This window comes from Serinus canaria, chromosome 14, assembly GCF_022539315.1.
Source record: "Serinus canaria isolate serCan28SL12 chromosome 14, serCan2020, whole genome shotgun sequence".
Taxonomy (NCBI): domain Eukaryota; kingdom Metazoa; phylum Chordata; class Aves; order Passeriformes; family Fringillidae; genus Serinus; species Serinus canaria.
Window position 1 is genome coordinate 13,593,587 of NC_066328.1, and position 17,373 is coordinate 13,610,959.

Genomic DNA, 17,373 nt, shown 5'->3' on the forward strand with positions numbered 1-17,373 from the left:
AGCCAGGGTAGGCAGCAGCCATGGGTTTGAATAGCCCTGGTGCAAATGAACACTGCTTTGGGTAAAGGCTCTGTGTGTTCTCCTCATTTAATATATTTTTTCTTTGATGTCAGGTGGGAATAGGTTTGTATGCATAGATATCAAGGTAAATAATCTAATTAATACTGTGTTAACACTGAGCCCACAAATGGTGGTTTGTTTTCCTGCCAGAAACGTGCTGTTATTTACATGGACATTCCCATAGAGCTGGTAGGAAAACTCTGGGGCTGTCCCTGCATAGTGACTGCTAATGTGCTTTCATGTTATTGTTTCTAAGCTTAGGACCTTTATAAAAGAGGTAAAATTTAACCTTTCTCTAAAGAAGAACCCTCTTGCCTTTGCCTGCAGCGGTTTGAACACTCAGCCAAACTGAGGCGGAAGATCACTACGTATGTCTCGTTTCCACTGGAGCTGGACATGACACCTTTCATGGCTTCCAGGTGGGTTCCAAGGCCAAAACCCCCCACAGACTGAGCAGAACTGGTTCCACTTCACACACGTGCAGCACAAAGCAAGGAGAGTACTTGAGGGTACAGAACAGTGTCTGTGGTGTGGCACTTCTGCCATGAGCTTCTCTGTGGAAGGTGTAGCTTGTCTAAACCCATTTTTAGATAAACTGTTCAGTTTCATGTGCCTGAAAAGGATTTATATTTAAACATTGTGGTGGGGTTCTTTAATTAATGTGTGCTATGTTTCTGGTTGCCTGTTCAATTTATAGACCCAGATCCATCCTGCCTTCAGATCCCTGCTTTGGTCCCATCCCCTCCATGCCCACCCACCTGCCATCCTGTGCAGTTGGCCAGAACAGAGCCAGCCTAATCCCTAACCAGTATTCCTGAAGTTATAAAAATCCTTCCTTTTTATTCCTGCACATAAGCAAATCTGGGGGTTTTTGTTTAGTACCTTCAGCTTCTGTTTAGAGAATCCTGCAAGAAGCAAAAACATAGTCCAGATTAAAATAGAAACAGCAAGACTTCTCCCACCTCCCAGGTTTGTGGAAGACGTGGCATTTATATAAATGCACCTTTATGAAAGGAATTTAATCAGCTTAATTAAAAGGTATTTGTCAGACATTCATGCAAATGTGCAAGAGGATATTTGGATTTAATTTATGTCTGAAGCAGTGCAGAAAGCCCCAAAACCATGGTATCTCTTAACAGATAGACTCTGTTTGATGCTGAAATTTTACTTATAATTTCAAGCTTTGCCTGCACTCCTTATTACCCAGGAAAAACGTAGGTGCTTCTACCAAGAGAGAAAGGAGAGCCCTGAAGCTCTGATAAACACTATTCTATTAAGAATATATGGTCTATTCCAATATATTCCTGAGACTTCCTTCTTCCTCTGTGGTGAATTCTCCCTGGATAGAACAGGCTCTGCTGATGAAAGGTATCCAGCATAATGGAATAGAGATGGGATAATCAGCAGGCATAACTCAGTAGTCTGAATTTCACCTGCTAGGAAATCAACAGTATAATCCTATTGCTGCTGTCAAAACACAAAATGAATTCGCAAGTCAAAGCCAAGATGATTGACCCATTACAAGATAAAGGATTGATGTAATTATATAATTTCCTGGGTTTCAAATACAGATCTTTTCTTAACCTGTTTTGAAGCTTTTTGGATAAAACATTTGACGTAAACAGATGTGAATTTGCAGCACTGGAGCCTTGACCAGGAGGAGAAATGGTGTTTGTGATGTAGCACTGCTGTGAGAGCAAATAAAGCATCTTTAGCATCCTAATCAGCCCTTTGCTGCTCAGCTGGAATAAGGACCTGGATTCAGAAAACAGGCTGTGTGTCATGTCAGAGCAATCTCCTGGGTTTGGGAAGCCACTGCTTTAAGTGACTGGATTTTTGTGTGTGTGTGTGTTGCAGTAAAGAGAGCAGAATGAACGGGCAGTACCAGCAGCCGACGGATAGTCTAAACAATGATAATAAGTAAGTGGTACATTCCATGACTCCTATTGTGAAAGGTAGTTGCCTTGTGGAAGGAGATAGTGTTGCTTTATATCCTGCAGTGCCAGTGCATTACCGTATCTGACAGCACAGTAAGTCTGACATGTTGCAAAGTAAAGCTTCACTCGCTGCAGTTCCTGCCCTTCTGTTCCAGAGCTGGGGGTGATACCCTCAAATGGTTCCTGGGCAAAATGAAATGCTGTGGTCACAATGTTTATGACAAGGGATGGATGTTGCCTTGCAATAGTCCTCTTCCCGTTGCAATGGCAAAGGGAGTTCCAGAGGACCAAAGAAAGTTAACAGAACACTGACACTCAAAGTCAGGAGTAGGTGATCCCAGTGATCCTGGGGTCTGTTGGGCAGATATTGATTCCAGTCAGAATAAATGATGGACTGGTGTGGGACTTGCACTTGGGGGGGTGTAGTTGAAACCAGTATCCTTTGTTCTGTGAGAATAGAAATGGTCACCCAAACCTTACCTCTTCAGTTAAATAAGGTTACATGTTTCATTGCTGCTGTTGTGTATTTAAATTCAAGGCACTTGATTTGCCACTAAAGGTTTCAGTAAGAAACTGGAATCACACAAAGATATAAAACCAAACTAACCAGGTCCTAGTGCAGGTGTCACCCAGGCAGGTACCAGGCAGGTGTTGTGTGGGCCTACAGCTTTAGTCATTGGATGTGGGGTGTTCAGTAGTGCTAGAAAAGGTCTGAAGGTAACACAGCTGGTCACTTTTGAGGTGCCTTATCTTGGACAAATTGTTAAAAATTAAGCAGATTTAGGTAAGGATGAGAGCAAAGGTGTCTAGATTCCTCAGGGATCTGGGTGCCAGGGAAGGGGTGGGGCAGTGTCAGAAGGCTCCAGCTGGGACTGAAGTGTGCTGTCCATCCCAGCTGGATTCAAGGGCTCCCCTCGAGAGGGTGGCTCTAAATCAGTGGCTCTGTAGGCAGTCAGTGAATAGGTGCCTTGTTGTGGCACCACTGTGTCAAAAGAGTTCTGTGAATTTTCAACTTGAGTAGGACAATATCAAGTGAGATTAGAGAGATTATTTTACCATTGTGTAGCTGTGCTTGTGTCACACAAAAGTGTGAGGGCAGCATTTTATGAAAGAGTTAAAGAGAGTGGAAAATGCTTGAAAAAGAGCCACTAGTGTATTTAAGACTGGAAACAAAATCTTACCTTAGAACAAAAGAGCCAAAGACTTCAGTCTTGCACTTTTAAAAAAAGAAAAGGAAAAGCAAAATGAGAGCAACTTGCTTATCGGTGTCTTTTTTGGAACAGAGTGGGCCTGCAAGTTCTCAGGCAAATGCACAGCAGCATCTGAGAGCTGGAAGTTGAGGCTGAATATATTCAGTATTTCAGAATAAGTCCAGGCTCTGCAGATTAAGGGCAGTTAATCAGTTCAGCAGTTTATCATTAGAAATATCTAAGATTACCTCCTTCCTCATACCTCAAATGCATTTTTTCTGGTTCACTAGAGTAGATCAGGGAAGTGAAAGGTCAGACTGGATAATCAGTGTTCCTTTTCAGGAATGCACCAATATCGATCTATTTTAGAAGCAAATTTGGTAGTCAGTATTGGTAAAGCTGACAGTGGTCACCAGACTGGAGAGTTGCAGAAATAGCAAGAAAGGAAGAGAAAAATTCTTCTTTTTTTCCCCTGGGCAAGACCACCCTCTTCCCAGCTAGTGTTAGGAGCTGGTGTTTTATGATGGATCAGATCCTTTACCATTGCTATGTGTGCTTATGAACAAAAGTTTCCGCCTGTCTGACATGTGTGTTTTTGCCCCTTTTGATGCACATATTGATGGTCTGTTTCCTGTCCCAGGTATTCCTTGTTTGCAGTAGTTAATCACCAGGGAACCTTGGAGAGTGGGCACTATACCAGCTTCATCCGGCAGCACAAGGACCAGTGGTTCAAGTGTGATGATGCCATTATCACCAAGGCAAGCATTAAGGATGTGCTAGACAGTGAAGGGTAAGTGGTCCCCTGGGAAGGGGAAAGGAAGGCAAACTTCCACCTTTGTTGGGTTTTCCTTACTTTAACAAAACCCTTTTAATTGTAGAGAAGGATAATTTCTCTCTTGAATATTCCCTGTAATGCTCAGTGCTTCAGCATGGAGACTGCACAGTTACATTTATCCACGATTGCTTTATAACCCTGGATTTGCTGAAGGAAAGGGAGGGGAAGGACAAGGGACATCAGGTGACTGCATGTCTGGAACTGCTGCTCATGTCCAAACTCCTGCTAATGGAAGGGATTCTGAAAACCAAAGTGCTGTGGTCACCCAGTGCAGGAGCAGTGCTTACCTCTGACACAATCCAGTCTGTGCCTGCAGAACCTTTGGATTATGATGAGTGTAAAAGATTGGAAGAAAAGTCATTAAGGAAGTGCTGTGACCCAGAATAGCAAGGCTTTTTGGGAGGCAGGTAGAGAACATGAGCTGTTTCTTAGCTCATGGCTTTAAATTAATCTCAGATTGACATTATGGTTTCTGATATTTAAATTACACAAGCTTTGTGAAGACAGGGCAGTATTTTTCAAGGAAGCACCGTGGTGTTCCTCATTTGAGGGAAGCACTGGGGACTGATACATGTTCCAAGAAAAGCAACTTAAAATCTGAAGTCTTCATTTTGCATTTTCAACTATGGACTTGGTACTGCAGAGATAAGTCTTTACCATTCTTGTTTTAATTATTCATGACATTTTCAAGGATTGCTGCAGGCACAATGTTCAGGTTGTAATTTTTTTAATAGATTTTCCCGTTTTTCCTTTTTTTAAACTTCAATCGGGAAGTAAAAACAGAAATCTATAATACCTGAATTTTAGTGTTAAATGACTTGACAGGGAACTTCTGCTTTGAGGTGAGCAGAGAAATGAGTTTGTTGTAATTCGGTAACACATGCCTGGTGCTCAGGTGGGGTTATGCCCAGGGAAGAACCTGCCAGAAGCAAGGAGGAGAGGATGTACAACACAGCTATGGCCCATAAAGGCTGGTTTGAGCTTTGATGCATTTCCCTGCTTCAGATAAAGGCTGACACGGTAGCTCTGCATCTTGTGAGAGAATCCACAGGGCTTGGATGGAATTATAACACTTGGAACGTCTCAGAAGTGCTCTGAGGACTCCCCAGTGGCTGTGTCAGGGTGGGTAAGGGTTGTGTGGAGATCAGTCCCCTGATCTCCACACAGGAAGGAAGAACTTCATCCTTTAAAACACCAGATTTGAGTGCAGATTGGCACATCAGATATTTGACTGGGACGTGAATGTTCACCCACATGGCTGCTGCTTCATTTTGCTTCTGTTCCAGTAAATGGGAGGCAGTTTGCAGTAATCCTGGTCTGATCTCTGGCAGTGTGACTCTAAAGCAACAGCTGTACCTTAAAGCACCTTTATTTTGTGTCACATTAGTGTTAAATGGTTGCTGCCTGTCTGAGCACCAACAGAATCCAATCTTCCAGAGTTTTCAGGTCCTGAGTAGATTTTACAAGGTTTGACTCTTTCACAGAATGGCCAAGCTAAGAAAAGAGCTTAAATCTCATCTCAGTCCAACCCCCTGCCATGGGCAGGGACACCTTTCACTATCCCAGGTTGCTCCAAGCCCTGTCCCTGGCCTTCAGCACTTCCAGGGATGGGGCATCCATGGGATTCCTCTTTGATGTACAGCTGTTCAGTTCCCTGAGTTGCTGGTAAAATCATGTCAGCTGGCTTCCCTCCTTCTCATCCCTGGAATTGCCTCAAATTGAAAAGAAAACCAAAATTAACAGCCCTCATGTCTTATGGTTGCATCAATGGAAACTCATCTGCTCTGGCACAGAACTGCCACTGTCCCTCTGCTCTCTTCCAGATATTTGCTGTTCTATCACAAACAGTTCCTGGAGTATGAATAGCCTTATCCAGCAGCTTGTCAGATGTAAACAAGGAAGAAACAACTCAAGCCTTCTGAATCGACACACAAACCTACCTGAAATGAAAAGACCCATTACAAACCAACTCGCACTGAGCTGTAACAGGACCTACTTGACACTGACTCACAGCCTGGAGAGTGAGAAATGAACAATGTCCACCGTGTGTGCAGTCCCACGAGGACAGAAAGGGGGAAAAGAGGCTGCAGTCAGTCACTTAACAGAGGAAATATAAAATGAAAGGAATGCTCTGGGTGGGGGAAATGGGAGCAGAGGAGTCCGGGCACTGGTACATCTCCTGTGTTCCTCCAAAAATGTGTGTGGGAAGGCAAAGGATTCTACCCTCATCTCCATAAAGCATCTTCTCCATTTGGTGCTTCAGCTCCAACGACCAATCATATAACAGTTAAAATTAAAAATCCAAACCCATTTTTTTATGCATATGGGTCTGAAAGCAGTAGAGTGGAGGAGGAGGGGATGAGACAACTAAAGGACTTTGCAAGTATCTTTTTATTTGTGAATTTTAGTTATTAAATAAATACAGTATGAAACTATTAGGCTCTTTTTTTTCCAACAACCATAAAAGAAATCCTGGATTGTGGGACTGAAGCTGCAGTACTCAGACAGGTTTTCAAGCATGCCTGCTTGCACAGGTAATGTTCAATGCCATCGGACTGCTCATCCAAAAGCATCAGCACAGATTCTGTTGTTTGAGCCCTTTTTTGTTTTGTTTTCTATAAATAGCTATTTTCTTAATTTTTTTCCTTTTATTCCCTTTTTTCACGAGAATGAAATTCATAAATGCAACCATCAGTAAAAATGAATGAATTGGTGTGTTTATACTGTAAGAGTGGTCTTGGTTCTTTTTGGTTTTGTTTTGTTGGGGTTTTTTTTAATCTTGTGAATAAGTTTGAATTTCTCAAAAGCGCTTATTTTGTTGTTGCTGGTTTTGGTTTGGTTTTTTTCCCCCCTGCTGCTTTCCAAAGGTGGATTTATATATATCTGACACTTGAGAGAACCTCAGTGGTGAAAAATGTACCATCTGTTGGGAATGGTCGCTGCCGGGGCAGCTTTGAGCGATGGATCTGCTGCTATTGAGCCCTTCTGCAGTGCTCTAAGTAAACAACACATTTTCCTGGTATGTGCTAGGCTGGTATTGGTTCCTTGTATCCTCCCACATGGATTAACTCTTCACGTGCTCTCCTCCTCCTGCAGTGGCACAGCCTGTGTGTTGGTGTTCCCAGCTCAGCTCCGGGGCCTTTCCTCCCCCTCTGTCGCTGCTCGTGCTGGATCTCACTCTCAGGAGCTTGGGCTGGGGGTATAATCAGAGCCTGGAAGAGCAAAACCAGCTTTGTTCTCCTGTGTGGAGAGGGTGAAGTGTCAGCTGGGCACTGTGTGAACTGGTGTCACACCAAAAGTCACAGAATGGTTTGGGTTGGATTTTCAGGATCATCTTGTTCCAGCCCCTGCCATGGCAGGGACGCCTTCCACTATCCCAGGTTGTTCCAAGCCCCATCCAACCTGGCCTTGGACACTTCCAGGGATCCAGGGGCAGCCAGAGCTGCTCTGATCTTTAACCTCTGCATAAATCCCCAGCCAGGCATTCCTCAGCTTTGCCAGTGTGGAAAGGTAGGGAGGGATCCAAGCCTTTCATTCTGTGCTCCAGGAATGAGGTACAGGTGTCTAACACAGTCTGATAAACAGGAAAATAAGGGAATTGAGTGTGTTTGGGTTTTAAATTACCATCTTACAGGAGCAACTGAACAGGTGAAATTCTTGATTTGGACACAGACTGGAACAGTACGAGGAGGTTTTGTACATCTGTGACAGGGCACGGAGGAGGAAAGGACAAGTGGAACATCTCGAGCCAGACCCAGGAGCTTGGGTGTGGTGCGGGGGTGCCCCGGCGCTGCCGAGGCCATCGCGTTCCCTGCCCGTGTGACAATTTCATTTCCATTTGTGCTCGGTGCCGCCCGCTCTGAGCCGAGCATTCCTGCGCTGGAGCAGGAGCTGCAGGAGAGGGGCCCCTCCTTCCCCGGGCGGGCACGGCACCGTGCGGATGCTTTCTGCTGCTGTTTAATAATGCAGCAGCTTGCGGAGCAAGGCAGGAGCCAGCTCTCGTCATCCCCAGCGCTGCTGCGCTGCATCCCGGCCGGACCGGGACTGCCACCCCGCGGCAGGCGCCGCCGAGGAGGAGGAGGAGGATGAGGATGACTCCGGCGCTGCCTTCGCTTTGTGGCGCCGAAGTCTGAGCCTTTGGCTGCCCTTTTAATGAATTCTGTTTTTCACAGCACACGCTCAGCCGGCGGAGCTGCTGCAGCCGGCTTTGTTAAGCCTTCAGGAACAAATTGTTTAGGGACGAGGCAGCCGAGCCGTATAAATCACCCTTAATTTTTCCTCCCCGCCCATCTGGTGGAGAGGGTTCTGCTCTGTGCGCCTGCACGGGCGCAGATGGTTCTCGGGGGGAGCTTTCAAGGCTCTCTCTCTCTGGTTTCAAAAGCAGAATTCTTAGCGTATTCAAAGGTCTATTATTCTTTTCTTCCCCCCTCTCCAGCCTACCAGCCCACCCCCCGTGTCCGTTCCCGAATCACACCAGGTTCTATTTCCAGCAGCAGTAAATCCATGGTTCTGAGAGGAGGGGACAGCATTTTCCCTTTTCCTATAAAAATGGAAGAGCAGCTGCTGGCGTATGAGCAGCGCTACCCCTCCTGCTGCTTTCTCTCAAACACAGCCTTCTCTCTCCCCCTCCATCCCTCCAGCAGCAGCCCCGCAGCTCCTGCACGGAATTATTCCCGGGAGGTTCCTCCGCGGAACTCCTTCAGCATCGCCTGTAGGAAAACGCCGGCCACGGAACAGCCGAAGGGAGAGTGAGGCAAAGGCTCCCTGATGTGCTGACGGCCAGCAGTGACAGCTCCTCATCCAGGGCAGCAGTTTGGGCTTGACTTGTTTATTTTGAGGTATATTTTCTATCTGCACAGCTGGGTCTGTTGGGAGGAGGCATTTGCAGAAATGACTGGAAACAAAGAGTGGTGCAGCCATGCAGGCTCACGGTGGGGTGTGTTCTGTTACCTGCCAGCAGTGAACACAGCTCTACAGGGGACACAAAAATAGCCAGAAAGTGCTTTTAGCTACATTTTCATGTCTCTCAGCCACTCTAGTAGAGATCAAGCTTTGCCTGATGGAAAAAGCAGAAATGTGGGAATTGGTTAAACCCTGGGCGGGGGATCCTGCTCGGAATCAATGCCCTCAATTCCATGTGGTTGGACTGGTCCCATCTGGAATTGCTGGTGTCCTGTTCATAGTGTCCCCCTAACACTGGAACTGATGTCTCCAGGTATGATCCTTCAGAGCTGCTGGCCAGTGGCTGTAAAATGCCAAATCCACTGATTCCTCTTGGGTCTCCAGCTAAGGGTGTTTGTTATTTTCCTGCTAATTTGTTCAAGTTGCTCTCTGTTACCTTTTCTGTGCTGATAATTTTAGTTACATTCCCACAAGGAGGGGAGGGTGAGGGTGCCCTTCTTGTGTCTGGGCAGGACTTGGCCTCTGATGAGTTTTCCCCAATTTTTGAGACACCACATGGTGACAGGAGGAGCAGCCCTGGCTTTGCTTGGGTGTGAGGTGAGTGACCTCCTGAGCCAGCTGGGGCTCCTGGTGCCACACAGGGTGAGCTCCTGCTCTCACTGGCACAGACATGGCCCTAAAATCCTTCTCATTTGAATAATTGATGCCTCTTGATCCTGCAGGGATGCCCTAATTGCAGCACTGGTGGCACGTGTTCACTTAATTCTGTCCTGTTTTTAAATAAGGTTCTGGATCTCTTTGTGTAAGACCATGGCCTGGAGGTGGCACTGAAGGTCTGTAGGGCACCAGAGCTGGGCTGGATCCAGGTGTCCCCAGGAGCTCCCTGCTGGAAGGGGCAGCCTGGGGAGGCACTGGCTGCTGCTGAGGGTTTTCCTTCTCCTGAATTCCCTGTCCTTGCTGGGAAGAGCTTGGGCAGAGGGAGCACAGAGCTGGGGGCATTCCCAGCCCTGGTGCCAGGGGACGATGTGCTGGTGCTGCCCCAAGGTAAGTGCAAAACCTTCACCTGGAGCAGTGATCCCAGCTCTGGTCTGGATGTTGGGAGGTCCATGGACTGTGGGAGGTGACCAGAGTGAGAGGCTGAACCTCCCAGGTGATGCCTTTGTTAATGATAAGGAAGTATTTACATTTAAAGGAAAGTGTAATGTAGAAGGTGTAGAATCTCATTACTCTGCTCATGTTTTCTCCAGCTGTCTGCTTTCCCAGCACCAAGTTGTGCATATTTTGAATTACATTTATTCTTTCAAGTTTAAAGCTCTAGCTTAAGACAGTGGAGGGGATGGGCTCCTACCAGGAGTGATTCCTTGCAAAAAAAAAAAAAAAAATTCCTACAGTCTCCTTTAGTGGAAATGAGAACTCCAAATTACACATTGAAACCCCTATTTTTCTATGATAGCTTTCAAAGACAGGCTAGATAAAAATATTCTCTCAAAGCAGCTTTATCTTCAGCTGATTCCTCACTTTTACCAGCTCTTCAGAATAACCCAGGTCAGATATACATAAATCCAATTTTGTAGAAAGATCTCAGCCTTGGATGAATTTTCATATTTAAACCCAGTTCCATTGAGGGTTTTGGTGCCTGTCCCAGCTCCTCATGTGCAGCATCGTGTCCTGGTCCTGAGGCAAAGCCTCCCCATCACCCATGGCAGTGCTGGAAACTGGCAGTGGAGCTTCCCACGCTGGCTCCTTATCAATTCCACCAGTAAATCCTCGGATCCAATTCCACATTTGAGACATTTACAGCTGTGCTGAAAATTGTTCTGATTCGTGAAGGAATCTCCAGGCAGGGAGAGGAGAGCAGGGATCCTTTGCAGGGATGGATCCAGGATGAAAAGTCCCCATGAGATGTCCCCAAGGGCTGGCATGCACCCAGGTCAAGCTGGAGGATGCTGCTACTTGGGAAGTGACTTCTTTCACTGGGAATTCACAAGAATAATGGGAATTTGGTTTCCTGAGTGGAAGCAAACAGCTCTATGGTACCTCCAGCCCTGTCTGTGTCCTGCAGCCCTTGGCACAGCCCGGGCTGGGCAGAGGCTGTTCCTGGCAACAAAGGGTGAAGCAGCTTTGGTTTGGGGGCAGAGGGAGCATCCCTCCATGGTGGCCCCGTGCTGGGACACCCCTGTGGTCACACCATGGGTGCCTTCTCCTGGGCAGGAGAGCAGATGATTTTGAAGTGGCCATCCTCAGGGCTGGGGAGGGCCCCGGCGCTCCCCGTGCTGCAGATCCCAGAGAAGGAGGGAGCAGCCCTTTCCCCGGGGTGGCAGGAGCTGCTGGGGCAGGGTTTGGTCTCTTGTACTGCAGAGCCATGTCCAGGGAAGCAGAAGCCACAGGTTTCCACTGGCTCTGGGATTCTGATGCTGGTGAACCCCTCACCAACGCTGGCAGCTTCCACCAGCCCATCTGCAAATAAACTGCATTAGCTGAGGGGCCCAGGAGCAGCTTCCACCTGGGAATGCTCTGAAGAGCTGCATGAGAGCTGCTCCTGGACCTGGAGAGGACACCCAGCTCCAGCATGGATTCACTGCATCACCCAGAACATCTCTCCAAACCTGCTGGCTCATCTTAAAAATCACCCTTCGATCCCTGTGTCCTTCAGCAAAGCAGACAGGAATGGCCCTGAGGGACAGCCCTTGGAGTGACTCCAGGTGTCACATTGGCTCATGGGGTCCTCCTTGGTGATTTTTGACATTGATGGCTTTGAGGGGGATGTATGTAAACATGGGTATGTGTGATGTGTTTGCAGAAATAGGTAAGTAGGCATTTTTTCCTTTGGAAAGGTAGGAGAGAAGAAAAGGAGGAAGAATGAAACCACCTTTTCCACGTTGCATTGTTCCACATTATCCTTTCTCCTGTTCTCCCTAAAACAAAGACTTGTGAAGCCCCTCTGGCTGCAGAACTAAAACTCGTGGGGTTTTTGTGGGACAGGTGTTCATTTTGGGAGAGGGTTGGCTTTTGTCCCCTCAGCCTCTGGATGGAGACTGGAGAGGTTCTGCCTGTGCAGCAGCTCCAAGAGGGAAGCTGTGACTGAGGGATCAGGGTGGAGAATCGGGCACAGGGCTCCAGTCCTGCTCCTCTTCCAGGCTCACTCTCATTGTCTTTGCTTTTCCTCCCTCCCTTTTAGGAAGCGGCTCTGCTTTTTTCTGGCAGCCCAAGCCTGTCCCCCCGAGTCCCCCACCCTCTCCCGGCGCTGCCAGCACCCACCTTTGGCAGGGTCCTCCCTGCAGTGGCAGCTGCCGGCGCTGGGCTGGCAGGAGCCGGGCTCTCCCCTCCTGCGCAGGTGAGTCCAGCCCAGGAGCAGCGAGCAGACGAGGCTGCAGAGGCAGAGCCCCAGCAGCAGCCACAGCGCCAGCCACGGCTCCTGCTCCGCGCACGCCTTCTGCTCCAGCACGGCCGCGGGCGTGGCTGCGGGCAGGACAGACAGACGGGGCAGCTCAGACACCTCTGGGAGGGAAAGAGCTGCCAGCGCCTGTGCCCTCCGCTGGGAAAGGGTTTGGGAGCGGCTCTGTGTCCCCTCTGCCCGCTGGCTCCCTTCACACCCTCCCACACCTTCAGGGATCGGCTCAACCCCAGGGAAGGACTTGGAGATCCTGGGGCTCTCCCTGTCCCCTCCCCGAGGGCTGGGGCAGCTCAGCCGGGGGGCACCCACGGCTGCCGACCCCACCGTGCCCGGGGGAGCTCCCGGCCTGGGAACACCTGGGAACACTGGCACACGGCGGGGAAAGGCCACGGTAGGACGGAGAAAATGGGAAAGAGATGCCCTGAGTGCTTCCCCCAGCCCGGTGGGAGGGCAGCCCCCCGAGGGCAGTGCCCGGACAAGGGGGGGGTCCCGCTGCCCCTTTCCCGACTCACGCTCGCAGGACGGGGCGCATTCCCGGGGATGCTGCCCGCACACCGAGCTGCACCTGATGCAGGTCTTCACCAGATCATCGTAGTAAAATCCCGGCCTCTTGTTGCAGTCCATGGACTCTGGGGGAGAGGAGGGGAGGGGAGGGAGATGATCGCGGTGTCCTCAGCACATCCCCCCCACCCCAATGCGTGACAGGACGAGCCCAGCTCGCTGCTCTGGCAGCTCAGAGCAGAGCTCTCTCGCTGCTCTGCCTGCACCCCCAGCACTGACAGCATCTGTGGGGCTGCCAGGGGGACAGACCCGGGGTTTGGGGGGTCTTTAGCTGGAGAGCTGAGGGGAGGGGATGATCTCAGCCAGCCAGAGGCAGCTGGGCTCCCCTGGGGGCTCCTGGCTGCTGCTGCTGCCCTGGGGCTTGCACAGCTCTTTGGGACACACCAAAACCTGCCTCAGGATGCCAGGAACGGCATCTCCTGTCCCCAAGGAGGAGATGTTCACCTATGGCTGCTGAGTGAGCCCTGGATGGGTGAAGCCACCTCAGCCTGGGACTCCAGGAAGGGTGCTGGCACAGGGCTGGGTACCAAAGTTCATTTGTCCCTTGTCCTCCTCCCCAGCTGTTTCCAGGACACTTCAGGGCCTGTCCCAGTCTGGGGGTTTGTCATGATCCACATCACTGCCTTTGGAGGGTGGAATAGGGAATTCCCCAATAGGGAACAGGAGTGTTGGTGCAGCCTGGTGAGCCCAGAAGGGAGCAGTGCAGAGCTGCAGGACCCTGGTCCTGGTCCTGAGCTGTTGCCAGCCCAGCCCATCCATGGGAGCTGTCACATCCCCCTGTGGATTTGGCCTGAAGCTCTGCAAGGCTGAGCTGGCTTAGAGCCTGCCCTGGGGTTCATCCCAGGCTCTGATCCTCCCTCCCAGCTTGGCCCCATCCCTGCCTCTTCCACGCAGGGGCAGCCCAGCACTCACCACACACAGCATCACACTTCCTGGCCAGGGACTGCCTGCAGGCCAGGCTGCAGGGGATGCACTGGGAAACGAGGGTGTCCCAGTACTCCTGGTCAGTGCAGTTCTTCATGGCATCCTGCCCTGCTCGTGGCCCATCCATGGCTGCAGGACAGAGACACAGGTGGGTATGGGGTGGCCACCACGGGGCTCGTCCCTTCCTGGGGCTGGGACCCCTGGCAGGGAGATCCTGGCTGTCCCTCAGCCCTCTCTGGTCCCAGGCTTGAGCAGGAGCACACAGCCAAATCTGCTTCTCAAGCTGTGTGTGTGTCCTGTGCCAGTCCCAGGGGACACACAGAGAGGTCACCCTGGCCTAGAGGTGGCCCTGAGCTGTGCCCTGGGGGTCTGGAGGATCCCTGCACTGCCAGAGGGAGCACAAGCACTGGGGACTGTTCCTGTCCTTACAGGCTTTTCTGAAGGTGCCAGAAACACCACCTTGTGTGTCATTCCTGCTCTTTCTCTTGGGTGTTCTGGTGTCATAGTGAAACCAGGCTGATGAATAAGAAATGTCAGAGCAGAAGAAGGAGGGAAATCTCCCCAGGAGACTTTAGGCACCAGTTTAACCAGTGCCAGCTGGAGGTGGACGTGCTCTTGTCCCTATCCTGGGCTGCTTGTCCCATCCTCTGCTGCCCCAGTGCTCCCAGTGCCCTTGTGCACTGCATGTGATGCCAGAGGCACAGGAGCAGCTCTCAGCAGCATAAAAACCATCCAGACCTCACATTTGGAGGAATTGGCTGGCTGATAACAGCTCCTGGCTGGTGCCACACGCAGGGTCTGCAGCTGCAGGAAGCTCTGACCCAGCAGGAGGGTGGCAGTGGTGGCCCTGAGCCCTTTGCTGCCTGAGAGGGCTCCCGAGAGCCTCCTGGAGCTGCAGCTCTTTCCTGCAGGGTGGGGGATGCTGGTGCTGATGGCCCCAAAGGTTCAAAGCTTCCCCAGGCTGCATTGTCAGCTCTGCGTGCCCAGAGGCTGAGCTGCTGCTTTGGCAGAGCCAAACCTTTGATTTTTATACAGAAAATCCCCTGTGCTCTGCCAGGACCTCTCCTCTCTCTCCAGGACTCAGAGGTTGGGCTGTCCTGCCCAGCCAGCACCTTCCCTGCAGGATGGGCTGGGTCCTACCTGGGGCAGCACAAGAGAAACCTTCCCCATTCCCAGGGAAAAATCCTCTCTGCACTGGGATGCTGGCCTGGCACTCCCACTGTTCAATTAACATTGCTATGAAATTAAATAATGACTTTCTGTGGAGCTGGCTGGAGTCATCCCCAGGCAGAGCAAGGCTCAGGCTACTGCTCTCCTCAGATGCTCTGGGAACAAACCTGGGCTTTGCACCCAGAGCAGCCCCCAGGGCTGGCAGGGAGCCCTTTGGGGGTGGTAGGGAGCTGGGCCATCCTTGGCCTAGGTGGGGTTTAGGGATAAGGGATGGGAAGAAGATCTGGGGCTGTGTTAAAGCTGAGGGGCTGCAGCCTGGGAACCTCCTCCCAGGTGCTGCAAGGACACCTCCAAGGAGATGTTTGGTCTCTTCTAGGACAGACATTCCCCTCCCTGCGGAGTCCCAAGGTCCATGTGGTGCTCCCAGCACAGACTTCTCAGCCATGGATTTTCCAGCAGAGCCAGGTGAGTCTTTCCCTCTTCCTCTCAATCACCAGGACCCTCTGAATTCCCCCACAGACCCCTCATGCCAAACTTTAAGCAACCACAGGACAAGGGGGGAGTGGCTTTAAGCTGAAGGAGGGTAGATTTAGATTGGGTTTTAGGAAAAAATTCTTCCCTGTGAGGGTGGGCAGGCCCTGGCACAGGGTGCCCAGAGAAGCTGTGGCTGCTCCATCCCTTGAAGTGTCCAAGGCCAGGCTGGACAGGGCTTTGAGCCACCTGGGACAGGGGAAGGTGTCCCTGCCTGTGGCAGGGGTGGAACTGGATGAGAATTCAGCTCCCTTCCAGCTCAAACCATTCTGTGATTCCCTCTCCAGCCCCACAGCACTGACCACTCCAGCAGGGTGGGAGCTCTGAGCAGAGCCTCCCCTCCTGCTGGCACTGGGAGCATGCCCAGCCCCAGCCCTGGCCCCCAAACCCCCCACCCCATCCCCGGAGCCCCTCCATGGGGTCACTCACATCTGGCTCTCCAGCAGTGGCTACTCCCCCTGGGCTCCAGCCATGGCCCCTCGAGCTGCAGCACGGAGCCCCTGCATGGCCCAGGGTTATTCTTAGAGAGATTTGGTTAATGCCTGGCTCTGCACTTCCTGGGGCTTCCCCCTGTCCCTTCCATGCAAATTGGCTGCACACTCAGAGCCTTGCATTGGCTCCTGGGTGCCTGGGCTGCTGGGGACAGTGTGGGGGGACACTGATGTGTCACCAGGACCAGGGACAGGTGTCCTGGCCCAGGTGGGCACATTTCAGAGGGCCTTGGTGGAGTGGGAGCTCTCAGCAACCTGCGTGGGATTGCAGCAGAATTCCAGAATCACAGAGGTTGGAAAAGCCCTCCCAGGCTGAGCCCAGCCCTGCCCCCAGCACTGCCAGTTCACTGAAGAGCCACATGCCCAAGTGCCACCCTGAAGCAGCTTTTAGATCCCTCCAGGGGTGGTTCCACCACTGCAGCCTGTGCCAGGGGGAGGTTCCCTTCAGGGAAAGGTGTTTCACCTTGCCAGGACCAAGCACTGCTGGGAGCGTCCATCCCCTCCATGTCCCCAGCATGGTCAGCACAAGCCCCTGTCCTGTCTCCTGCTCACAGCTCACAGAGCATCTCTGGAGCCCAGCAAGGTGCCTTAAACACTGATTTTTTAGGTTTTTTTTTTAGTGAGCTGCCTTAAACACTGAATTTTCTTTAGTGAGGTGCCTTAAACGCTGATATTCTCAGGTGCATCCATGTCTGGGAAGCAGGAGGGCTGTGCTATGCCCTGCATGGGCAGCTGAGTCCTGGCTGTGCTGGGGGCACAGAGCATTAATAACTCATTAATAGCACATTAATAACTCATTAATAGCACGTTAACAACTCACTAATAGCACAGCTTGTTTTCACAGAGGCAAAGAGCCACCTCTGCCCTGCTGTCAGGCTCCAGAGGTTTGTCCCTGCTCCTGCAGGGATGCTGGGCATGGCTGTGGCAGCACTCGAGGCTCTGGCAGCGTGACAGAGCTGTGACTCAGCTCAGTCCAGAGGGACCTTTCTGCAGAAGCAGCTGAAGGAGGAAGGAAGCAGCAATACCTGTTACTAAAAGCATTTGTGGAACAGCATCAAGGGTTCTTCTGTTTGTTCAAAACCTCCTGTTTTGTGCCTGCCACGTGGAGCTGGAGAGGCCAGAGGATGTTTTGCTGCCGTGTCCATTGCAGGGACACTGGAGGCTGATGCTGCTCATGGGGAGCAGAGCCCAGAGGAACCCAGCACCTCGAGTTTGGATGTGGCCCATGAGAACCCAGATCCTGAAGGAGGGTGGGAAGCAGCTCTGGCACCATCCAGAGCACCTCAGGGCTTGGAGCAAGGCCAGCAGAGGAGGCACCACAGCCACAGGGACACTGCCACATGCCACATGCCATATATGTGGCACAAAGGATGAGATC

The 17,373-nt window shown here is 51.0% G+C and overlaps 2 protein-coding genes and 1 long non-coding RNA gene across 4 annotated transcripts in view; 2 read left to right on the forward strand and 1 right to left on the reverse strand.

Annotated features, from left to right (window-relative positions):
- The window catches only part of USP22 (ubiquitin specific peptidase 22), an 89,251-nt gene extending 82,500 nt beyond the window's left edge, over positions 1–6,751 (forward strand). For both annotated transcript variants that reach the window (XM_009091787.4, XM_009091786.4), the window contains 4 exons: positions 388–479; positions 1,918–1,980; positions 3,828–3,977; positions 5,846–6,751. In XM_009091787.4, the coding sequence (XP_009090035.1) occupies positions 388–479; positions 1,918–1,980; positions 3,828–3,977; positions 5,846–5,888 (348 nt within the window). In that variant the 3' untranslated portion in view covers positions 5,889–6,751. The remainder of the gene's footprint in view (positions 1–387; positions 480–1,917; positions 1,981–3,827; positions 3,978–5,845) is intronic.
- Positions 6,752–8,018: 1,267 nt separating this feature from the next.
- Positions 8,019–16,037, reverse strand: TNFRSF13B (TNF receptor superfamily member 13B). Its single transcript, XM_018915829.3, has 5 exons — positions 15,934–16,037; positions 13,792–13,932; positions 12,831–12,947; positions 12,183–12,383; positions 8,019–11,381 (listed from the first exon to the last, which is right to left on the reverse strand). The coding sequence occupies exons 2-5, from the start codon at positions 13,928–13,930 to the stop codon at positions 11,107–11,109; spliced, it is 732 nt and encodes a 243-aa protein (XP_018771374.1). The 5' UTR covers positions 13,931–13,932; positions 15,934–16,037; the 3' UTR covers positions 8,019–11,106.
- Positions 15,102–17,049, forward strand: LOC127060148 (uncharacterized). The gene is made up of 2 exons (XR_007778798.1): positions 15,102–15,438; positions 16,840–17,049. It is a non-coding gene; the product is annotated as an uncharacterized LOC127060148 (long non-coding RNA).
- The last annotated feature ends 324 nt before the right edge of the window (positions 17,050–17,373 follow it).

Coding starts and splice junctions, on each gene's coding strand:
- TNFRSF13B (XM_018915829.3), bottom strand. CDS start 13,930: ATGGATGGGCCACGAGCAGGGCAGGATGCCATGAAGAACTGCACTGAC. Junction 12,384..12,830: donor ATGCGCCCCGTCCTGCGAGC/GTGAGTCGGGAA, acceptor TCCTGCCCGCAG/CCACGCCCGCGGCCGTGCTG. Junction 11,382..12,182: donor CAGGGAGGACCCTGCCAAAG/GTGGGTGCTGGC, acceptor GTTTATTTGCAG/ATGGGCTGGTGGAAGCTGCC.